General features: G+C 42.2%; 1 protein-coding gene across 4 annotated transcripts in view; it reads left to right on the plus strand.

The window, feature by feature from the left end:
* Nucleotides 1–25,193, plus strand: part of LOC125446823 (zinc finger CCHC domain-containing protein 2-like) — a 59,875-nt gene that overhangs the window by 22,332 nt on the left and 12,350 nt on the right. For 2 of the 4 annotated variants that reach the window (XM_048520722.2, XM_048520704.2), the window contains exons 6-11: nucleotides 880–971; nucleotides 4,505–4,588; nucleotides 5,314–5,371; nucleotides 6,770–6,902; nucleotides 13,713–13,777; nucleotides 14,992–15,092. In XM_048520722.2, coding sequence (XP_048376679.1) covers nucleotides 880–971; nucleotides 4,505–4,588; nucleotides 5,314–5,371; nucleotides 6,770–6,902; nucleotides 13,713–13,777; nucleotides 14,992–15,092 — 533 coding nt within the window. The remainder of the gene's footprint in view (nucleotides 1–879; nucleotides 972–4,504; nucleotides 4,589–5,313; nucleotides 5,372–6,769; nucleotides 6,903–13,712; nucleotides 13,778–14,991; nucleotides 15,093–25,193) is intronic. The other 2 variants (XM_059651983.1, XM_048520713.2) reach the window with 1 other exon arrangement.

The raw sequence follows: 25,193 nt of genomic DNA on the forward strand, positions 1-25,193 counted from the left end.
ATATTATTATTCAAGTAACATTGAGTTGTCAGCCCAGAACTGTCGATTTGTCTAATTTATTCTTGACGGTCCGTTCATTTGTTCATGTTATTGTAAGAGATTTGCTTCTGTTTCTTCAGGTAATCCTTTCCTTCTGTTGGATCTGTCTTGTTACTTAAACTTTTGAAATTATCTGATTTCAGGATGCCTGCTATGCAGCCTGTAGGCTGTTTCTTGACATTTGTATGTCAGTTTTGGACAAATTATTTAAGTTTTAATTTCCAACTTTCCTATTTCTTACATATTTAATTTAAGAATTTGACACTCGTCCTATTCTGCAGCTTGACACAATGCCTCAAATACCTAAACCTTTCCCTCCTCCCTGAAGCACCTTTACTAACCTTGCTTCTGCTGCTCACTACAAATTGTGTGAATTGAAAGGATTTTAAAAAAAACTTGCACTGATCTTGCCTTCTGAATGGTAAGGACAAACCGTCCTGTGATTCTGTTCAACCAAAGCAGAAATGTATATTCTGATGGCAAACTCCATACAGTGCAATGCACATTGATAGAGCCCTCAAGCCATTGTCAACATGTGGTGTACCTTGACTACTGCTACAAAAAAGATGCAATTCTTGGTTTGTAAAATTACAGCAAGTGAAATTAACGTCAAATAGGGGGGATGTGTTCCTAGTCTTGTATCTGAGGAGTTGGTTAGGAAAAAGACGAAGAGTCTGTCTTAATGCAAACTTGAAAATCAGTGCTGTAACCAAGTGACAAATGTAACTATAATGGTATCAGATTGAGTGCTCATTCCAATTGTACTATTTTACCACTAGTATGGAACGTTGCCCAAGTCTGCCAAGTACATTGAGGTGATTTCTTGTCTTTATCCATTAGGCAGATGTTTTCATCTCCATCTCGAGCTTTCTTAAAAAGTGAATATGTTCATGAATTCTTTGGAAAGTTATCTGACTGCATTCAACATCGCAGTAAGTGACTAAATGTTATGCAGAATTGATTTAATTCACTAATGAAATAAAGGTATGGAGTTTTTTGCACATCTTTGTTTCCTTGAAGAAACATTGAATAATATCATAGGAATCTGTCTGGTAAATGTCAGTGTAAGTTGGCTGATCCTCTGCCTAATTTTGTCACCACTTCCCATTGATTCCTCAAGGAATCAAGGGATAACAATCTGACAGCCTTGAATATACCATAAATGATGGAATATTATAGAAAGCAAAATACTGCGGCATGGATAGGGTGAATAGCCAAAGTCCCTTCCCCAGGGTAGAGGAGTCCAAAACTAGAGAGTATTAGCTTAAGGGGAAAGATTTTAGAAGGGACCTGAGGGGATGCATTTTCATGCAGAGCATGGTCTATGTATAGAGGAACTGCCAGAGGAGTTGGTGGAGGCTGGACAATTACCCATTCTGATGCCTTTTAAATATTGTATGTAAATAGGAAGAGTTTTGAAGGTTATGGGGCAAGATCAGCTGAAGATGTCAAGTCGGTGTGGAGGAGTTAAATGAAAGGATACGTTTCCATGCTGTATACCTCTGCCTCTAACTATGACTCTAATTTCGTGTTTTTTTAAAAATCTTCAGCTTGCTTTGGTTTGGGCATAGATGTGTCCAAAAACCTTGCGGAAGAGTTGGACTCTGAGCAGGGTTTTGAATGACGATAAGTAGTAGCTGTAGAAGTTTAGGGATGACATGTCCAAGCATTGGGGCTAAATTTGGTGAAGGTGTGCTGCCAGTAATAGGGTGAAGGAAGAATGGGTGTCTTGAGATTGGCACATCTTAGATGGCAAGTGACACTTTTAGGTTGGTGTTTGAGTGTGGGATTGAGTGAATTGGAATAGTCACGTCTACTTGTGATGAAACAGTAATCAATGTTTTTTGCTCACGGATGAGCTGAGGCAGGTTTGGGAGTTTATTTTCTAGGTATCTGCAGAAAAGTTACTTGAGGGAACTATTGTAGAGTATCCAGTTCATTGCAGTTCAAGCAAATGGAGACTGCACTTTGGAAAAGGAGAGAGCTGACACGGGGGTGGGGGGAGCACTTTGAAATGTTTTCACAACAGGAAGTTTGACCTAAAAATAGGTGGGGAAAGCATGTGGTGAGGATGTCACTGTAGCAGTATATAGACAGGTAGTGAATGAGCAAAGTCTTGGCAGGTAGCACACAATGTGGGGATGTGAGGTTATGCACTTTGGCAGGAAGAATGGAATATTATTTAACTGCAGAAAGCGACAGTAAAAAGATTTGGGAGTCATTGCCCATGAATTAGAAGAAGCTAGCGCCCAAGCCGAGCAGAGAATGGAGTATAAAAGTAGGGATGATTTGCTTATAGAAAGGTCAGGTTACAGCTGGAATACTGAACAGTTTTGACTCCCTTACTCAAGGCAAGATACATGGTATCAGGCAGTTCAGACAAAGTTCATTAAGCTGATACTAGGTATGGAGAAATTCTTTTGAGGAGGGGTCAAGTAGATTTGGCCTGCTCTCATTGAAGTGTAGAAGAATGAGGGCAAACTTATATAACATACAGAATTCTTCGAGGACTTGACAGGGAAGCTGTAGAAAGGTTTTTCCCCTTGTGGGAGCACCTAGGACGATGGTATAATTTCAGAATGAGGAGTGCATGTTTAAGACAGATCAGGAGGGATTTAAACAAGGGCAGTTACGTGGGCAGGAAAGCAAAGCCAGAAAAAATGAACTGGCAATTTTATCATTTGGGATAGATTATTAAAAATATAGTGGTAAACATTTAAGAGGATATTCCAGAAAGTGCAGAATGGATACGTTCCAACAAACAAAAGATTCTAAGGTCCCAGCCCACCACCTCAACTTCTTTCTTTAAGTTTTAATAGCATCAAACCCAAAGGCTCATTATTGTGCAAAGATAGGTGGCAAGTCAGAAGATTGGGCAAAATATAAAAACACTTGCTAGCGAGTAATAAGCAGGGAAGAATTGGAGTACAAGAGAAAGTTATCCCAAAATTTAAACATTAAGGGAAGTGTTGACCCCCCCCCCCCCCCCCCCGAGAAAACATGTGGGGAATTAGATATAGAGGATAAGATAATGGTGCACGAGCTTTCATTAGAAAGCGTACAAGCAACATCCTGCAACCTGTAATTCGAATTGAAAGTGAGTGAGGGACTCGATGAAATTACGATTACCAGGGAAGGACTACTGAATAAATTGCCACTGAGTTGACAAGTCAAGAGTCTTGATTTCATCCTAACCTCTTAAAACTTGAGATAGTTGTGTTGGCTTTTACTTTCCAAAGGCTATTTGATTTAGGGAATGTTCCATTTTGGTTAGAAGTTAGAAACCAAAACTAGTTAGTTTAACACCTGCAACAGGGAATTATAGATTTGTGAGTGAGCAAAGATCTGGCAAATGCAGTACAATGTGGAAAAGTGTGAAAATGTCCACTTTAACAAAATCAATGAAAAAGAAGCATCTTATCTGAATGGCAAGAGGATACAGAGAGATCTTGGTGTCGTAGTGTGTGAATTACAGAAGGTTAGTATGTAGGTAAAGCAAATAATCATGAAAGCTAGTAGAACTTTGCAAGGGGACTTGAATGCAAGATGAAGGAGGTAATGCTTCAGTTACAGACGACATTGGTGAGACCACATCTGGAGTAATAATGTATGTTGTATTGGTCACTATATTTATGGAAGAATGTTAATTGCTGGTACAGCTCAGAAGTTTTATTAGAATAATACCTGGAATGGACACAACTGTCGAGCCTTTCCTCATGAGGCAAAATCTGTATTCTTGGATTTAGAATAGTTGGAGATAACTTGCTTGAAACATATAAAATCCTGAGGGAATGTGACTGAGTGGACACTGAAAGGATGTTTCCTCTTGTGGCGTCTCTCGAACTAGGAGTCATATTTTAAAAATAAAAGGGTGCCCATTTGAAAGATGAGGGTTTTTTTTTTGCTGATTGTCTTTGGCATTCCCTTCAAAACGGAATCCTGAAAAAAATAAATTTTAAGGCAGGCGTATGTGAGCCCTTGAATAGACTAGGGAATGAAAGCTTATTGGGATATGCAGGAATGTAGTGTTGATATTAAAATGAGATCAGCTTTCATTTTGTTGTACGGTGTAGCAGGCTTGAAGGCCTGAGTAGCCTACTGTTCCTTTGTGTGTTCTTGAGAACATTGTGAATCTGTGGAATTCTTTACTACAAAGGTGTGTCAAGGTGGGACAAAGCTGAGAGACAGGTTTGTAATCAGTAAATGGAAACAAGGGTTATGAGGAAAAGGCAGGAAAGTGAAGTTGAAGATTATCAAATCAGCTGTAATCTCACTGAATGGCTAGACAGATTTGGAGTAATTGGCCGGCTTTGCTTTTACATCTCATCATCTTAAGATAAGACCGCTCTTACAGTGCAGACCTCTAAGTTTGAATTGGCCTTAACTGGCTTTGTTTTACTGAAATGTTATAAATGTAGTAAGATGTTTGTTAATTTTTTTTAAAAATTGCTTCCAATTTTTTCAGCCAATTTACAGCCAGCGTTAAGTTTGTCTAAATCTCTAGAATGCTTCAAAGAAGACAGTTCTGAGGCTTCCAGCCAGGAAGAAGGTACTAACTTTACACCTTGTACTCAATGTGTTTTTTAACCTTTACCCTACACTTTGATTAGGGAAATATAAAGTGCCAAAATTTAAGATTTACTGGCAATTTGTAGTCCCTTTCTTGTTATACTGAAAGGGGAAAGCATTACCTAACGTTTTCAACTTAGTGTCACAATTGTTTGAGACAAAACCTTGTTGATGGTGAACAATTTGGGGAAGAAGCTGAGCAAAGCTGACTGCTCTTGGATTCTCCAGTCCCAGACGTGTAAAAATCATTATTGGGTGCGAGCACAGCTTTCTGAAATGTTAACTTTCAGTTCATTAATGTTTGTTTCTGTAGTGTAGAAACATCACTTTAAGAAAAATCCTTTTCAGTTCTTTTGACTTTGTCTTAGACAAGAGAAGCGAGTTGGTATTCAACTTGATCTTTGTATATGCCCTTGCTCCATCCACTACCGTATCCTCACTGCAAAACTTATTAATTTTTCAGTTCATATGAATGCTTAGCCAGAAATTTCATTGAATTAAATGCATGCATTTAGCTACATGGGAATTTTGTCAGGCAAGTTAATAGTGTGTGTCATTGATAATTGGCAGTGCTGTTGCATGCAGGTCACTAGAATGTACTTTTCAAACTGGGGGAAGAGGGAGTTGCAAATTGGCCTAATGATGGGCCACTTTTATGGTGAAGTTTTGGTGGATATTTTATAACAATGATTTTTGTACTTCCAGATGGACAGCAGCAATTGATTCATCACAAGAAAAATATGGGGAAATCTATAGGCTGCAGGCAAGTCGGTTTATATTTTTCTTGAGATAATGGGAACTGCAGATGCTGGAGAATCCAAGATAATAAAGTGTGAAGCTGGATGAACACGGCAGGCCAAGCAGCATCTCAGGAGCACAAAAGCTGATGTTTCGGGCCCAGACCCTTCATCAGAGGGGGATGGGGTGAGGGTTCTGGAATAAAACAGGGAGAGAGGGGGAGGCGGACCGAAGATGGAGAGAAAAGAAGATAGGTGGGGAGGTAGGGAGGCGATAGGTCAGTCCAGGGAAGACGGACAGGTCAAGGAGGTGGGATGAGGTTAGTAGTTAGAGATGCGGCTTGGGGTGGGAGGAAGGGAAGGGTGAGAGGAAGAACAGGTTAGGGAGGCAGAGACAGGCTGGGCTGCTTTTGGGATGCAGTGGGGGGAGGGGATGAGCTGGGGTGGTTGTGAGATGCAGTGGGGGGGGAGGGGATGAACTGGGTCAAGGAGGTGGGATGAGGTTATCCCCTCCCTACCTCCCCACCTATCTTCTTTTCTCTCCATCTTCGGTCCGCCTCTCCCTATTTATTCCAGAACCCTCACCCCATTTCCCCTCTCTGATGAAGGGTCTAGGCCCGAAACGTCAGCTTTTGTGCTCCTGAGACACTGCTTGGCCTGCTGTGTTCATCCAGCTTCACACTTTATTATCTTAGATTTTTCTTCTGATGTGTTGACCTAGTGGAATCCTTGTGCTTACAACTGATCTCATTCTGCAATTCTGAAATTTTGTGAAGTATCTTTGAGAGTTTGCATTGATTTTCATCATCTCAAAGTTATTTGAACCCTAGGTTGAATTTAACAATACTAAAATTTAATTGTGACTTCACCTGTGAGGATGAAATTGCGGTCAAAATTGACCTTTAGCGTTTATTGTCTCTGAATTTAAATTCAATCACTCAGCTTGGCTTGATTCCAGTTATTACGCCTGCTTCGTCTTTTCAAAAATACTCGTCGCTCCCTGGAGGGTCAGTGTCCTCTTTTAAAATTTTATAGTGTAATTAGTTCAGTAGAAATTCAAAAGAAAGATGGGAAAAGTAACTTGGTGAGAGGTCCACTGTTTTTTAAAAGATGTCAGTGTAAATTCTCTATCACTTATGGTTTGTACCTCCACTGTCCAGTGCACTGTAGTAAAGGTTTCACCATTGTGACATTTGAGAGAGATCTAAGTGATCGCTTGAAGTGCCACTTTAAACAAGGCCTTGGGCCAGGTGATGGAAATGGGACTAGGATAATTAGGTGCCTCATGACTTGTGAGGGCGTGATGGGCAGAATGGCCTCTTTCCATGATGTAAAATTCTGACTTGGACCCTGACATGTTTATGAATCAGTTAGTTGTGTTTTTTCTTTTCTGGCTTACGTGAACACTCTGCTTCTCTTTACAGTGGCTCTGGTAAAAAATCTCAAGGGGTTGGCGTGAACTTTCAGCAGTCTGAACAGAATGGTATAGCGGACTGGAAGAAAAGAAACTATAGCACAAAGCGCAGTACTGACCACACGACAGCTGTGATGGAACATGTGAGTGTGAAATGTTGCCTTGACCCATTGTCATTCTTCTAACGCACACTATCCACTCATGAAAGACAGCCCTGCATCATCATAACTCCACAATTTACTATTCAGCAATTTTGAATTTTTTTATTTTAGTGATGAGGTATAGTTGTTGTTAATAAAGCCAGCATTTATTGTCCACTCCTAATTGCTTGTTGATAGGTGATTATGAGCTGTTGCCCTGAACTACTGCAGCCCATGCAATGAGTATGTAACCATTGTGCTATTTAAAAAGGGAATCCTAGGTTGTTTTTTGACCTGCTGAAAGGATGGCAAATTATTTGCAAGTTAGGATGGTGTGGAACTTGGGGAGGGTCTTGGAGGTGAATGCATTCCTTGTGCCTGCTGCCCTTGTCTTTAAATACTGGAAGTTGCAGCCATTCAACCTGCTTTTAAAGCAGCCTTGACACATTGCATTCAATATACAGTACACATTGCAGAGGAGGCAAAAGTGAGTTTCAGAAGTGGTTGTCTAAGTGGATTGCTTTGTCTTGTGTATTGCTGAAAGTCAAAGCATGCCATTGCACTTGTGGTATACTGCATCCATTGTACAAGGTGTGGCCTCCTCGACATTGGGGAAACCAAGCGGGGGCTTGGGGACTGCTTTGCAGAACACCTCCACTCGGTTCGCAATAAACAACTGCACCTCCCAGTCGCAAACTATTTCCACTCCCCCTCCCATTCTTTAGATGACATGTCCATCATGGGCCTCCTGCAGTGCCACAATGATGCCACCCGAAGGTTGCAGGAACAGCAACTCATATTCCACTTGGAAACCCTGCAGCCCAATGGTATCAATGTGGACTTCACCAGCTTCAAAATCTCCCCTTCCCCTACTGCATCCCAAAACCAGTCCAACCTGTCTCTGCCTCCCTAACCTGTTCTTCCTCTCACCCAACCCCAAGCCGCACCTCCATCTCCTACCTACTAACCTCATCCCACCTCCTTGACCTGTCCATCTTCCCTGGACTGACCTATTTCTCTCCTTTCCCCCCCCCCCCCCCCCCCCCAACAACCTTCCCACCTATACTCTCCTCTCCACCTATCATCTTTTCTCTCCATCTTCGGTCCACCTCCCCCTCTCTCCCTATTTATTCCAGAACCCTCACCCCATCCCCCTCTCTGATGAAGGGCCTAGGCCTGAAACGTCAGCTTTTGTGCTCCTGAGATGCTGCTGGGCCTGCTGTGTTCATCCAGCCTCACATTTTATTATCTTGGATTCTCCAGCATCTGCAGTTCCCATTATCACCATTGCACTTGCAATTTGTAGATGGTGGACAGGCTCTGTGAATTTAGCTGAAGTGCTTTTATTGCTCTGAGGAAACCAGTTACCTCAGCTCTAGAACCAGCAGAGGGTGTGTTGTTTGAAGTGAGCTGCAGAAGTTATCAGTGAGTACCTTGTGGCTATGATCTTCAGATGACCTTCCTTGGCCTTCTAGTCAGACAAAAACAAGAGAACTTGTTGAATTCACTTATAAAATGAACTCTTCAACTTCAACAAGAACACTTTAAGACAAATTAACATACTTTGTAGAAACTTGGAAATATATCGCCGTTCCTCTGTGTCCTTGAGTCAGAATCCTGGAGCATGCTGCCTACCAAATTGTGGGTGTACCTACAGCAAATGGTCTACGATGGTTCAAAAAAGCAGCTTAGCACTACCCTCAAGGGCAGCTAATGATAGGCAATGAATGCTGGCCCAGTTATTGATGCCTATTTCCTGAGACTGAGGGCAGGGGAGAAGAAGCTTCCCTTGAAGCAGTTTGATTGCTCCTGTTTGAATTTTGGCTGATTGTTGGAAATCTAAAACTTCAAGTACTGTGATTTTTGTCTTAAGTTTTCCTGACAGCTGTCCTCTGTGGCACCTTGCTTGTTTGAGGTTGGACCAAGTTTTCCAGTAAGATGTACTGTTCTGCTTCCCTTAACGTAACATGTCAGAACAGAAGCCATTCAGCCTGTTCAGTCTGCTGAAGCTTTTAACTTCGATCATAGCTGATCTGAATTTTCGACTCCCAGTTTCCTCCTCCTTAATCCTTCATTTATTTAATGATTACAAAGAAAAACCATCTTGGCCTTGATCTACCGGATTTCCAAGCCTCAGCTTTCTGTGGCAAAGAATTCAACAGATTAACAACTCTTAAAAGAAATTGCTTCTCATCTCTGAACTAAATGGGCAACCGTGAGATGATGCCCTCTGATCTTAGACTCTTCCACAAGGGAAAATACCTTTTCACCTCTACCCTGTCAAGTCCCCAAAGAACTTTCTATGTTTCAATAAGATTGCCTCTCAATTTTTAGTCTAATTTTGCGGTAATTTTTTTTTCAGTGAAGAGATGCAATTGTCAACTGACCCTCCTCATAAAATCACTTTTTATTCAAGATCAATAGAGCAAACCTTATCTGGACTATCTCCAATGCTCGTAAATCTTTCCCTAGATAGGGGACTCAAAACTTCATTCTGTTCCAGGTGCAGTCTAACCAGTGCCTTGTATAATGTTAGCCAGTTATTTTTGTTTTTATATCCTCATTCTCATTGAAATCAAAGCCAGCTAGTTGTAGGATAGCTTTTAGTGACTTAAAGATTCCTTGATCCTTTTGTAGCTAAATAATATTCAGCTCTTCTGTCCTTCTTACCAAAGTGTATAACTGCTCATTTTTCCACATTTATTCCATCTGCCAGGTTTTTGCCCACTTGCTTAAGGTCGTCATCATTGAGACATGCAGCATGGGAACAGATCCTTTGGTCCAACTTCCTACGCTGACCAGATATCCTAATCAAATCTCGTCCCATTTGCCAGCATATGACCCATATCCCTCTAAACCCTTCCTATTCAGTATACTCATCCAGATGCCTCCACTCCTCTGGCTGCTCGCTCCATATACACTCCACTCTGTGTGGTAGAAATTACCAGTTAGAACCCATTTTAACTCTCTCTCCCCTCGCCTTAAACCAATGCTGTTTAGTTTTAGACTCTCCTACTCTGGGTAAAAGACCCTGTCTATTCACCCTATCCATGCCCCTTTTATGATTTTGTAAACCCCTACAAGGTCATCCCTCAGCCTCTGATGCTCCAGGGAAAATAGCCCCAGTTTATTCAGCCTCCCCCTATAGCTCGAACCCTCCAACCCTGACAACACCCTTGTCATTCTTTTCTGAACCCTTTCAAGTTTCACAACATCCTTCCTGCAGCAGGAAAACCAGAATTGAATGCAGTATTCCAAAATTGCCATGACCGATGTTCTGTATAGCCAAACATGACCTCCCAACTCCTATACACAATGCATTAACTAATAAAGGCAAGCGTACCAAATACAGCCTTCACTATCCTGTCCACCTGGAACTCCACTTTCAAGGAACTATGAACTTGCATTCCAAGATCTCTTTGTTCAACACCATTTCCCACACCTTACCATTAAAAGTACAAGGTAAGATCCCATTGTATTCTGAGGTAACCTTCGCTATCCGCTATACCTCTGATTTAGGTGTCATCTGCAAACTTAGTAACCATTCCTCCTACGTTCACATCCAAATTGTTTATATAAATTGCAAAAAGCAGAGGGCCCAGCACCGATTGTTATGGCAGACCGCTGATCACAAACCTCCAATCTGAAAAGAAACCCTGTGCCACCACCCTCTGTCTTCTACCTTTGAGCTGGTCCTGCCCCTATTACATGTGATCTAACCTTGCTAACTAGTGTACCATCAGGAACATTGTTGAATGTTTTACTGAGGTCCATAGGGATTACATCCACTGCTGAGCCCACAATCCTCTCTTGTTACTACTTCAAAAAACTCAGTCAACTTAGTGAGACACACGTCCCATGCAAAAAGCCATGTTGACTGTCCCTAATTAATCTTTGCGTTTCCAAACACACACACATCCTGCCCCTCAGGATTCCCTCCAACAATTTGCCCACGATCGATGTCAGGTTCACCATTCTATAGTTCCCTGGCTTTTCCTTACCACTTTTAAATAGTGGCACCACGTTAGCCAACCTCCAGTCTTCTAGCACCTTGCCTATGGCTTTTGATAATATAAATATCTCAGTAGGGGGCCCATCAATCACTTCCCTAGTTTCCCACAGAGTTCCAGGGTAGGTCTGATCGGGTCTCAGGGATTTATCTATCTTAGTGCATTTTAAGACATCCAACATAACCACCTCTTCAATATGGACGTTTTTTAACATTGTCACTGTTTATTTTCTTGCGTTCTGTATTCTTCTCCACAGTAAATACTTGTTTAATATCTCCCTGATCTCCTCCGGTTTCTTGCTGATCTTTTAAGGGGCCCTACTCTCTCCCTAGCTACTTTTTTTTTGTCCTTAATGTATTTTTAGAATCCCTTTGGATTTGGCAAATCTCATGTCCCCTTTTTGCCTTCCTAATGTCCTGAGTAAGTATACTGCTACTGCCTTGATATTGCTCTAGGGATTAACCCTGGCTCTTTTGCAGTCTAGACTGTCCTCCTAGCTGCTTGTCTTCCCACTTGTTTTTGTCCTCTACAAATTTGGCTTCACCCACACCCCCCCCCCCCCCCCCCCCAATACTTTAACAAGTATTGTAAGTAACTGATTTTTTTTGTGGCACCCCTCCATTTATAGACCATGCTGAAAATGTACCCCCACCCACCCTCAACTGACCACTGATCTCAACTGCCTTCAGTTAGTTGGCCAAACCTCTGCCCATGCTAATATACTACTTGCAAACCATGGACTCTTGTGTTGAATAAACTTGCAATGCAGTACCTTTATCAAAAGCCTTCTGGAAGTCCAAATATATTACATCTTCGGGTTTCTGTTTATCCTGCTTGTCACCTCAAAGAATTCTAACAAATTTGTCAGGTATGATTTCCCCGTCTTTAAGTCGTGCTGACTTGTGCCAGCTTATTTGATGGGTTTCTAAATGTTCTGACATTGTATCTTTTTATAATGGACTCTAACATTATCCCAATAATACAAGCTATGCTAACTAGCTTAGAGTTGTGTGTTTTGCTGCCTTTTTTAGTAAAGATGTTAGATTGGTAGTTTTCCAATCCTCAGGCACTTTTCCACCTTTGAAGGATTATTGGAAGTTTGCAAGCAGTACACGCTATATCTGTAGCCTCTGATGTCCCAGTGTATGTTTGCCATCAGGACTGGGTGTTATTGGTCTTTAGCTCCCATTAGTTTCCAAAATATAGTTTCTCCACTGATAATTATCGTATTCATTTTCATCCTCTTTTTGCCTCTTTGGGTTTTTTTGAGAATGCCAGTTGTCTTCTGCATATGTCATGCTGTGGTCCATGACATCATACTGCCACTGGTTTCACAGCAGGTGGACACTTTAATCCCTGCCTTTTATTCACTCCCCCTATCTCTTGTCTCATTCTGTGGGTTGTTTCTGCCTTGTGGTAAATCTTAGTGCTGCTGCCCCCTCTGCATTGAATTCCCACTTGAACCATATTTCTAGTTCGCTCAATCAATCTGTCACTCAGCTGATTTGTGTTTCATACTCTGCACTTTACCATCTATGCAGTGCAAAAAATCCCTTATTTATTAATGCTGGCATTCCGGACACACTCCAGTGCTACCCACTGTGACGGGAAATGTAGCATGTAACAACACTTGTCACTTTGTATAAGATCATACACCACCTTTGAGCCAGTACTTCTGGCTTCCAGTGGCGATGACTTCTAGAAGAATTCTCTCTACAGAAATGCTTTGGAATTTGCTTTACTGTATCCTAGAACACATTCTTCCAGTGTTTGTCCTCCTGCTTAAAAACTTGAATCGGTAGTGGGCAATATTATATCTCTTGCTGTTTAATAGCTGAGCTGGTCTCTGTGCCTGAGGCTGAAGTGGGAGGCATGCTGCTGTGACATTTGGCTTGAAGGCAGTAGGTTATCACCTTTAAAAATGGCACCTGTGTTCCTACTGAATACCTTGTACCCGAACAAGCCTGGTTTGAACTTACTCTGGGACATACGTAGAACATTAATGTTATACTTTTTAGCGTTTGAAAATGTAATTTACATTACTGTTGATATGGATAGAAGGCAAAAATGAGAACTGAAAATGGTACTCAGCATTTTAAATGTCAAAATTGGTGCAGTATTTCCTCAAAACCTGTCTTGGATAGGTTTCAACATGGAACTTCTTGAAGCTGTTTTTATTTTTTTGTTCATGCTTCCTACAGGTTGTATTGTTTACTGGTGACTAGTAAAATAATTGGGTGATAGTTGAGCATGATTCAACTATAGAAGCATCATTAGTGTTGGCATGTGTTAGAAATCAAGTATTTGACCATCTAGAATCCTGTGATTATGACTTGTTTTTGATAGGTGAGAGATGGAGAAATGTCCTTAAATTGAGAACCAGGATTTTATATTAGTTTGCCAAAAGTGGTGATTTGTGTCTGTGATGTGATAAAAGTTGAAGGAAGTCATAAAACCTAATTTTGAAGTTAAACAGGTGCAATTCAAAAGCATGCCTCTGCACCAGTTTTTATATTGTGCCATTTAGTTAATAATCATCCTGCTGTTCTATGTTGTATTAAATAGCTGCGTTGCTTTGTCAAATGGTTACCCACAGAATGTTTAATAACATCTCTAAATCTGAATGGTTTAGAGGAAATAATAGACACCAATGCTAGTTTAGAATACTAGAAAATGGAGTACATTGAATTTCAACAGATTGACCACCTTGTGTCTCAGTTGCTACTGCTAATTTATTACTTACCACTTTTCCAGATGTTCAAGTGGATTGATTGTACATTTTCTTCTCTTCCTGTAATTGCAGTATTTATCAGAAGATAAAAGAAGTACTTCATGTGGGAGTAAGAAGCTGAACACTCACGCAGACATGTATGTATTAATAGAAAGGGTAAAATGTTCTCTTAATTTTGTGTAAAGTAACTTAAGTAAAGAATTGAAATACCTGCACGTGAAATGAGTTGGAATGAGATCAAAGTCTTTGACTCAGAACAGAAAGACGTACAGTAGATGGGGTTGCATGAACCGACTTTGGTGTTTTTTTGGCTAGAGTGCAAAAATACCAAGAAACCAGGGTTATTTCTAGTTATTGATCTAGGTTACGAGTTGTGACAATGATTGAATCGAACTTGCCTGCACTGCACAAAATGTATGTAAATAGCTTCTAAATGCACCTACTTTATGCTTGTACAGTCCAATAATAGATGTGATTCCATGACTGGGAAATAACACCAAGTGTAAGAATTATATGGACCACCAATTTAAGATTCAGTCAGACTCTTAGTATAGCATGATTGCATGTATTGTAAGCTATACGTCAATACCTAGGGCCTTGCTCTCTTCAATCTTTGATTCTTACATTCGGTTATTTCTCAAATGCTGTCCAATCATGGAATCACAACAATTATTGGATGCTATAAGCATAAGCAATGGATGTATTAGAGGCAGTTTACAAATATTTTTTGGTTGTGCAGACAAGTTTACTGCATCACTGTCCCAACTCTTACCAAGCCGGAACAATAACCAGAAATAATAAACCTTAGTTTCTTGGCCTTTTCGCTCTGCAGCCAAAGGACACCAAAGTCAGTTCTTGCAACCTTATCTATTATATATGCTCTTTTGATTTTCTGAATCAAAGAACATGTGCACATTGCACTTGTTTCAACTTTACACAGTAGATGACACCTAGTCTCTGTTCATTACACTGCTCAAGGTGATGTCCTGAGAAATGAGCTACTTAGTTAACCTGCCCAGTTTAAATCTGAACAAAGCTTGGCAGTAAACTCAGTCATCTAATTGGTGCATTTCCCATTGCAATGCTTATGATTCACTTGCCAACAAATCCGTACTTCCATTCAATGTAGTAAGAAATGGTATTCCCCTTGATGTTAACAAGAATACCAAAGGTTATGATTAATGCTAGATGAGAAGCTTTGGCAAAAATTTTAATTTTGCTGTTGGACAAATTCTTTTGGCTTCCAAAGTATAAATTCTTGGGCAAAAATTAAGATTTGAGTTGGAAGAAAAAGAAGTAATTTAGCTTTTCTGAGATTCATCCATAATTATTTACTTCGTTTCCTGTTTAGCAGCAGCAGAAACAAGGATGATCGAGGGAGTCACAGAGCTCCTGTTGGCAATGGTATTAGAATTCCACCTGTACAGCATGTGTGGGCTGTGCCAGGGAAAGGTAAGGATTTTCATCTTTTTTGCTTCACTTCCTGGCTATTGATACGTACTATTGCTAGTCCATCTCTGTCGAGAATAGAGATTGTGGGGTCCCTGTTAAAAGGCAGAGATAATTGATCAAGTATTTTGGGGAATGGAAAGCACTTGTAAATGAAAAGGAAGGCTGACCACCTCAACTGGTGGGTGAGGGAATTGAACCATTTTTGGGGAGGTTGAGTTAAAACCAGAACAGTGCTTTAATGAGGATTGGTTAGGTTGTTGGCATTGTGGGTGAGCAAGTGAGATGGTGAGGGAACCACTAGTTCAGTGATCAAGTCAGGAGAGCTGTGTCACAGTCAGTCTTCTCATCAAAATCATAACTGGAAATTGGTTGAGATAAAGTTGTTTGTAGGCTCGTACAAACTTAACTTTGACTATCAATAATGTCACGCCCAACCTTCATTACATGATAACAAGGTGTAGAGCTGGATGAACACAACAGGCCAAGCAGCTTCGTCGGAGCAGGAAGGCTGATGTTTCAGGCCTAGGCCCTCCTTCAGAAAATCAGGTAGCCTTGGAAGACGTGTTATGTTTCACAATGAGCAAATGTGGGGATAGATTTTCTCTTAGCTATGTCAGTGGAGCAGAAATTTGTTATTCGGTACCTTGTCTTAGTGGTCATGAGGAGTATGTGCTGAGGGTGGGCTATATGTCCTAGGCTTTACATTGAATGTAAAAAGAACGGTGTTTGCGAAATGCAAATCCATTATAAGTGACTGGAGAGTAGAAGGGGATGTTACTGTTAGATTTTGAGGGAAGATGACTTGGCAGCAAGAATAATGAACATGGGCTCAGTCTTAATTTGTGCCTGTGTGCTTAGGCTGAAAAGAACCTTCTTTCTGATTTCATAAGAGGACAGGTATGTTACATCCTAATTCAGAATCACCTGAGGGTTTATTGAAATTAATCACTGTTTTAGCAGAGTAGCCTGTTACTGTATACCTCCTTGGGCAAGAGATTTCTGCAAGTCAGAGGATATTACAAATTTTTCAAAGCATTGAGGATAACTGTTAGCTTGAAATGAATTTTGCCCTATATAGAGATGTGACCAAGGGGCAAGTTGCTTATTTCTAACAAGTATACAAACTAAGTATCATTAATGCAAGAAATCTGAAATGGGAAATTTTACTCTGGTCAAGCTGCAAGATCTGGTATCTAAATTGACCCATTTCTGGTATTTTTCTGTGTGTTGTTTCTAATGAATATTTACATAAGAGATCGTGTTTGGAACATTAGTCCAAAGTTCTTTACTGACAGTGGACAAGTTTGGAAATGTGTACTGATATTGGTTGTGTTCACCTGTATAGATTGCCTCAGCGGTGCACTGAATTTCTTGAGCATAAGTTAATGAGTTTTACAAAATAATCATTTTTTTGTACTTGTTACTCCGCATGAGATGAAAGAATCTTCAGACAAATTAGGCTAATCTTTTCCCTTTTTTAAAATGTAGTGCAAGTTTACAATTATTTTGGAACCTTTAAACATCAAAAATGCTTCACGGGAGCATAATTTGACCACTGTTCGTAACCCTGAAGTTTCCTTAAAATTCATTACTTGAGAAATTAGTAGAATTCCACTTTTAAATTGTTGACTAGTGAGTTGGTTGCGTTGTTTTAAATTGCCCAAAACACAGTTGATTCAGAGATGGTTCTACTGTATTTGGAATATAGCAAATACAACTCATTCTCTCAAAGACAGTGTGACTGAAAGCTGGAAATGACAGACGCATTGGCTTTGAAGTGGTAATGTGCTGTGGATAAGAGGGAACTAGTAAATGTACTCTACTTGGATTTCAAGAAGACTTTGATAAGATTGGCAGATGTAACAAGTGGTGTGCCACATGGACTGCTGCTGGATCCCAACTGTTTAAAACTTGTATAAGTGACTTGGATGAAGGAATGGAAGATTTGGTCACTAAATTTGCTGTTGCCAGAAAAATAGGTAGGAAAACTAAGTAGTGAGGTGGGCAATGAGGCTCCAAAGGGATGTAGATTGGTAAATTGAGTGAGCAAAGATCTGGCAAACAGATTATAATGTGGAGAAATGTGGAATTGTCCATTTAAGTATTTTTTATAAATTCTTCCCACTATCTAAATGGAAAGATTTTGCCGACCTCTGAGGTGCACAGGAATCTGAGTGTTCATGTACATGAATTTGAAATAGTTAGTATGCATGTTTTGTAAGCATTTGGGAAAGCCAATTGAATGTTAGAATTTCTCCTGAGAAGATTGAATACAGAAATGAGAAGTTCCGTTTGCATGGTGAGACCACATCTTTTTCAAAACTCATTAGTGGAATGTGGGTATTTCTGGGGGCCATCATTTATTACCTGTCCCTAGTTGCCCTTGAAAAGGTAATGATGAGTTGCGTCCTCTAAGCTCTCCATCTATGGGTTCACCCATTGCCATTATGGTGGGAATTTCAGAATTGTAATGCAGCGACAAGGAATTGATTATTCCTTCAAAGTCAAGATAGTGAGTGGCTTGGTGGGTGAACCTGAAGGGGTGGGGTTCCTGTGTATCTGCTGACCTTGACCTTCCAGATAGAAGTGGTCATGGATTTGGAAGGTACTATCTGAGGATCTTTTGAACTTCTGCAGTGTATCTTGTACGTGTTACATACTGCTACTACTGAGCATCAGTAGTGGAGGGTTGAATGTTTGGGAATGTTGTATCAATCGAGTGGCTGCTTTGTCCTGAAAGGTATAGAGCTTCCAGTGTGGTTGAAACTTCACTCATCCAGGTAAATAGACAGTATTCAATCACTCCTGATTTATGTCTTGTAGATAATTGAAAGGCTTTGAGGATTTAGGAGGTGAGTTCCTCGCTGTAATATTCCCAGCCTCAGACCTGCTCTTGTAGCTATTGTGTTTGTGGTGAGCCAGGTTGAGGTTCTGGTCAATGATAACCCCCAGAATATTGATAGTGAGGGATTCAGAGATGGTAACACCGATGAATGTCAAGGGAAGGTGGATAGGTTGTCTTTTATTGGAAATGGTCATAGCCTGGCATTTGTGTGAAGCAAAGTTACTTTTCACCTCCAGCCTGGATATTGTTCAGATCTTGTTGCATTTGAACATGGGCTGCTTCAGCATCAGAGGACTTGCACAATGTTGAGGACCATTCACAATCATCAGCAAACATTCCCACTTCTGGCCTTATGGAGGGAAGGCTTTTGATGAGGCAGCTGAGCCTAGAAGAACTTGAGGGTGGCATAGTGGTTAGCACTGCTGCCTCACAGTGCCAGAGACCCGGGTTCGATTCCAGCTTCGGGTGACTGTGTGGAGTTGGCACGTTCTCCCTGTGTCTGTGTGGGTTTTCTCCCAGCGCTTCAGTTTCCTCCCATAGTCCAGAGATGTGCAGATTAGGTGAATTGTCCATGCTAAAATTGCCTGTAGTGCTCAGGGAGGTGGTGGGTCATAGGGGTATGGGTTTGGGTGGGATGCTCTGAGGTTCGGTGTGGACCTTTTGGGCAGAAGGGCCTGTTTCCACACTGTAGGGATTCTGATTCTCTGAACCCCTGCAGAGATGTCCTGGAGTTGAAATGACTGACCACCAACAATCCATGACCATCTTCCCACGTGCCAGGTGTGATTAATTCCCTTGATTCCAGTTTTGCTCGAGCTCCTTAACGCCACGCTGGATTGAATGCAGCCTTGATGTCGAGGGCTGTTGCTGTCACTCTCACCTCATCTCTAGAATTTAACTGTTTTATCCATGTTTGAACCAAGGCTATAATGAGGTCAGGAGCTGAGTGCCCCTGGTGGAACCCAAACTGGTTGCCACTGAGTAGGTGAGAGATAATGGGAACTGCAGATGCCAGAGAATCCAAGATAATAAAGTGCGAAGCTGGATAAACACAGCAGGCCAAGCAGCATCTCAGGAGCACAAAAGCTGACGTTTCGGGCCTAGACTCTTCTTCAGAGAGGGGGATGGGGTGAGTGTTCTGGAATAAATAGGGAGAGAGGGGGAGGCGGACCGAAGATGGAGAGAAAAGATGATAGGTGGCGAGGAGAGTATGGGGGGTTGGCGGGGAGGGAGAGATAGGTCAGTCCAGGGAAGACGGTCAGGTCAAGAAGGTGGGATGAGGTTAGTAGGTAGGAAATGGAGGTGCGGCTTGGGGTGGGAGGAAGGGATGGGTGAGGAAGAACAGGCTAGGGAGGCAGAGACAGGCTGGGCTGGTTGTGTGATGTGGTGAGGGGAGGGGATGAACTGGGCTGGTTTTGGGATGCGGTGGGTGAAGGGGAGATTTTGAAGCTGGTGAAGTCCACATTGATACCATTGGGCTGCAGGGTTCCCAAGTGGAATATGAGTTGCTGTTCCTGCAACCTTTGGGTGGCATCATTGTGGCACTGCAGGAGGCCCATGATGGACATGTCATCTAAAGAATGGGAGGGGGAGTGGAAATGTTTGCGACTGGGAGGTGCAGTTGTTTATTGCCAACCGAGCGGAGGTGTTCTGCAAAGCGGTCCCCAAGCCTCCACTTGGTTTCCCCAATGTAGAGGAAGCCACACCTTGTACAATGGATACAATATACCACATTGGCAGATGTGCCGGTGAACCTCTGCTTAATATGGAAAGTCATCTTGGGCCTGGGATGGGGGGTGAGGGAGGTGGTGTGGGGGCAAGTGTAGCATTTTCTGCGGTTGCAGGGGAAGGTGGTGGGGTTGGAGGGCAGTGTGGAGCGAACAAGGGAGTCACAGAGAGAGTGGTCTCTCCGGAAAGCAGACAAGGGTGGGGATGGAAAAATGTCTGGGGTGGTGGGGTCGGTTTGTAGATGGCAGAAGTGTCGGAGGATGATGCGTTGTATCCGGAGGATGGTGGGTTGGTGTTGGAGGACGACGGGATCCTCTTAGGGCGGTTGTGGTGGGGGCGGGGTGTGAGGGATGTGTTGCGGGAGACGCAGTGAAGGGCGTTCTCGACCACTGTGGGGGGGGGGGGGGAGTTGCGGTCCTTGAACTTGGACATCTGGGATGTGCGGGAGTGGAATGCCTCATCCTGGGAGCAGATGCGGCAGAGGAATTGGGAATAGGGGATAGAATTTTTGCAGGAGGGTGGGTGGGAGGGAGGTGTATTCTGTGCTGCTTGCAGGACTGTTGATGATGCTTTATATCACTTTATTGATGATTTGGGAGTAGGCTGATGGGCAGTAATTGGCTAGGTTGGATTTGTCATGCTTTTTATGTACAGGACATAATACAGACAATTTTCCACATTGTCAGGTTGATGCCTGAGCTGTAACTGCACTAGAACGCTTGGCTAGGTGAAGAGGCAAGTTCTGGAGCACAAGCCTTTGACACTATTGCTGGAATGTTGTCAAGGCCCGTAGCCATTGTGGTATCCAGTGTCTCGATGTAGAGTGACTCTTCCTGACTGGCTGTGGCTGGACTGCAAGCTTAGGTCTGATCCGCTGGCTGTGGGATTCCTTAGGTCTATCACTTGCTGCTTATGCTTTTTCGGCATGCAAGTAGTCCAGTTCGGTGGCTTCACCAGGTTGGCACTTCATTTTCAGGTGTGCCTGGTTTGCTCCTTGCATGCCGCCTTGCACTCTCCATTGAACCAGGCTTAATCCCCTGGCTTGATGATGGTTGAGTGGGAGATATGCTGGGCCATGAGGTTTCAGGTTGTACTGGTGTGTAATTCTGCTGTTGATGGCCCCCATCACCTCATGGATGCCCAATTTTGAGCTGCTAGATCTGTTTGAAGTCTGCCCCACTTTGCACAGCACCATAGAGGTTACCGTCAAAATGAAGGTGGGTCTTCGTCTCCATAAGGACTGTGGCAGTCACTTTTACCAGTACTGTCATGGTCGGATGCATCTGCAGCCTACAGGTAGGTGAGGACAGAGTGTTTGTTTTTTTTTCTCCTCTTGTTGGTTTCCTCATCAGTTGCTGGACTGGGTCTGCAGGAGTGTTCTCTAGGACCCAACCAGTTCGATCAGTATTACTGCTGCCAAGAATGCATTGACACCCCCCACCCAGAGTACATTTTGTGCCCTTGCCATCCTTGGTGCTTCTTTAAGTGTTGCTGAACATGTAGTGCCAATTCATCAACCGAGACAGGGTGGTACACGATAGCCAGCAGGTTGTTTCCTTGCCCATGTTGAACCTAAAGCCAGGAGACTTCATGTGGCCCAGAGTCAATGTTGAAGACTCCCAGAGCATGTTCCTCCTGACTGCATGCCACTGTGCCACCACCTCTGGGCCTCCCCTGTTGGTGGGGCAGGACATATCTGCAATAAAGATGGTGTCTGGGACATTTTGTAAGGTATGATTCCATGAGTATGACTACATCTGGCTGTTGCTTGACTAACCTGTGAGCCAACTCTCTCTCAATTTTGGTACTATCCCCAGATGATAGTGAGGAGGACTTTGCAGGGTTGTTTCTACTGCTTTCTTTTCTGTGCCTAGTTTGCCAAGTGATCTGTCTGGTTCCATTTGAGACTTTGTCGCAATTGATGCAACTGGCTTGCTGGCCCATCACAGGTCAGTTGTGAGTTAGTCATGTTGCTGTGGGTCTAGAGTCACTTGCTTTACGGATCCAGCCCATTTTGTCTCCCTCTACCTGCTGGGTTTCCCAGGATTAAAAACAGGTCAGAACTGTACAACACAGGAATGGGCTTTTTGGCCTACAATGTTGTGCCAAACATGATGCCATATTAAACTAGTCCATTCTGCTCCATTCCTTGCATTTTCATGTGCTTATCTAAAAGTCCCTCAAATGCTACTGTCGTATCTGCCTCCACCACCACCACCACCTCTGAAAACCCATTCCAGACTTCTACCACTGTAGTTTCTAACAAAAAAAACTGCCCCTCACATTGCCTTTGAACTTGCCCCCTCACTTTAAATGAATGCCACCTAGTATTAGATATTTCAAGCCTGAGGAAAAGATTCTGATTAACTTTGTGCATCTCATAATTTTGTAGCCTTCTATCAAGTCTCCCCACAACCTACGCTGCTCTAGAGAAACAACCTGAATTTTTATAGTCTCTCCATATAGCCAGGCAACATCCTGGTAAACCATTTCTGCACCCCTTCCAAAGCCTCCATATCTTTCATGTGATATGGTGACCAGAATTATACACAGTACTCAAGTATAACCTAACCAAAGGCTTACGAAGCTGCAACATGATATCCTGACTCTTATATTCTGTTTCCTGACCAATAAAGTCAAGCATGCCACGCACCACCTTTACCAACCTATCTACTTGTATGGCCACTTTCAGGGGCTCATAGATTTGAACCCCAAGATCCCTCTGTACATCATGCTGTTCAGGTCCATGCCATTCACTGTGTATACTGTTCCCTAACATTTTGATTTCCCCCAAGGTGCAGCACCTCACTTTCACGGATTGAACTCCATCTGCCATTTCTCTGCCCACGTCTGTGACTGATGTATATCCCACGGTATCCATTGCAACCTTCTGCACTATTCACAACTCCACAGAACTTTATCATCTGCAAACTTACCAACCCACCCATGTATGTTTTCATCCAAGTCATTCATATATATCTCACAACAGCAGAGGTCTCAGCGGGGACCCCTGCAGAACATGACTAGTCGTGGACCTCCAACCAGAAAAACACCCTTTCACCACTACCCTTTTGTCTTCTATGGGCAAGCCAATTCTGAATCCAAGCGGCCATGTCACCCTGGATCCCATGCACCCTAATCTTCCAGTTGAGCCTACAATAAGGTACCTTGTCAAAAACGTTTATAAAATCCATGTAGACAACATTCACTGTTCCACCCTCATCGATCACCTTTTGTGACATGACCTGCCCTGCATAAAACCATGCTGACTGTCCCTAATTAGGCCTTGCTTTTCCAAATGCACATAAAGGTGATTGGAGGAAGGTATAGTGGAGATGCCAGAGGTAGGTTCTTTACGCAGTGGTGGGCACATGGAGTGCACTGCCGGCAGTGTTAGTGAAGTCAGATACTTCAGAGACTTCTTGGGTAGGCACATGGAGGATAGTATAACATAGGGTATGCAGGGTAGTTGGATGTTAGTAGGATAATAGGTTGGCACAACATTATGAGCCAAAGGGCATGTACCGCGCTTTACTGTTCTGTTTTGAGAGTTTTCTCCAATAGCTTCTCAACCACCAATGTGAGGTTCACCAGTCTGTAGTTTCCTGGATTATCCCTATTTCCCATCTTGAACAGAGGAACAGCATTAGCCATTCACCGGTCCTCTTGGACCCCTCTCATGGTTGGTAAGGATACAAAGATCTTGGTCACAGCCCAGCGATCTCCTCTCTTGCCCCTCAATAACCTGGGGTAGATACCTTTGGGCCCTGGACCCCGTTAATACTCTTCAAGAGTCCCAACAACACTTCTTCCTTGATTTCAAAATACCCTAGCATATTAACATGCTGCACACAAATTTCACTACCCCCCCACATCCTTTTCTTGAGTGAATACCGATGCAGTTTATTAATGTCAGAATATACAGCCTCTTTAAGATTTTAATGAACGACTTGCCTCATGAAAGGATTGGTTGCCTGTTCCAACCTTATTAAATCAAAAATGGGCTGATTTGAGTTTGGTTTGAATTTTATTGTGAAAATTTAAACTTCACATCCAAGGAAAACCACAGTTTAGGGGTAAAACTTGCACTGATCAAATTCTACAGTTGGCTGGGTAAGAAGATCTGCCAAAATTAACTTAAGGGAGCAGTTTAATTTGCCCAACAGTAGACCCTATGCAATTTGGGGCCTGTAACTTAATTTACCTCTTCTGTTTGGCTTACTTTATAAAGTTGGTCAGCATTATTGTGCTTAGTAACAAATTACTTGCGATTAGTTCAAAGATTTCTTTGGTTGCTCACTACCCTGCACTTAATACTGAGCATTTTCCAGAAGATGGCTTTTGCCCCTCCAGTAAAGAGCTTCTAGACAAATAAGCCAATTCATCATTTTCCTCTGGTTATTTCTTTGCATAACATCCATTTGCAGACTGCTTCAGTATCTCACTAACTTTAAGTTTAGCATTCAAATCTGGCAAACAAAGCCCAACAATTCAGTCTGATGAAGGGTCTAGGCCCGAAACGTCAGCTTTTGTGCTCCTGAGATGCTGCTTGGCCTGCTGTGTTCATCCAGCCTCACATTTTATTATCTTGGAATCTCCAGCATCTGCAGTTCCCATTATCCCCAACAATTCAGTCGTTGTTTTATTGCTTGTCAGTTTTGATGTGATTGCAAATAGCTTCACTGACAGCAATATTAGTATGTGACTTTGTCAGACAATATTTATACACAATATTTAGAGACTGAGCATACAAAAGTAGTGATTTTACTTTAGATCATGATTAGGACGAATCCTTGCAAATCAGAATTGTATAAGTCACCAAACTGGAAATGTTCATCCTTCCAAAGACACTGTTGCCAAATCAGAGGATGATTGTAATTTAGTCAGTAGTGTAAATATTTCATCATCCGAGTGGAAAGATGCCAACTGTAGCTGGAAACTAAGGCAACAATTATTAAAAAATTGCACTTAGCTTGCAATATATTCCATGTTGAGGGGAAGGCTTAGAGAACTGGATTTTTCCAAAGCTACAAACAGATTTCTAATCTTGGAAGCGTAGTTCACGGGGAATGACGTGCAGTTTTAATTTTTAATTAGGGGTTTTCCTTCTAAAGTTGCAGTTGGCTTGTGGCTTGTTACACTGAAGATTATAAAGTATGGTATTGACTCATGCTTGGAAGGTAAACTGCAACCTAAGTAAATTTCCTTGTGGAAAGTAGTATTCTGTAACAGAATTGAAATTGTGTGGAAGATAGCTGTATTGTAACTGCTATCAATTGATTATTCAATATCTTTAGTAAAGAATTACTACTGTTGTCCCTCCTATGGCTTTTACAGTATTTAGATTTTCATAGTAAGTCATTCTTGCCTGAACCTTTAAGAAGCCTATTTGTAACTGTTAGATTTGGAAAGAGGATGGGAAGCAGGGGAGAAGAAATGCTTAGCCCCTTAGCTACTGTTCCGCACTTGCTTTAACAAAGTCAAGACCATTAACTCGCTAGGGATGTTGGCTGTGAATCTGTATCTTA

The sequence above is a fragment of the Stegostoma tigrinum genome, chromosome 2 (assembly GCF_030684315.1).
Source record: "Stegostoma tigrinum isolate sSteTig4 chromosome 2, sSteTig4.hap1, whole genome shotgun sequence".
NCBI classification, from domain to species: Eukaryota; Metazoa; Chordata; class Chondrichthyes; order Orectolobiformes; family Stegostomatidae; genus Stegostoma; species Stegostoma tigrinum.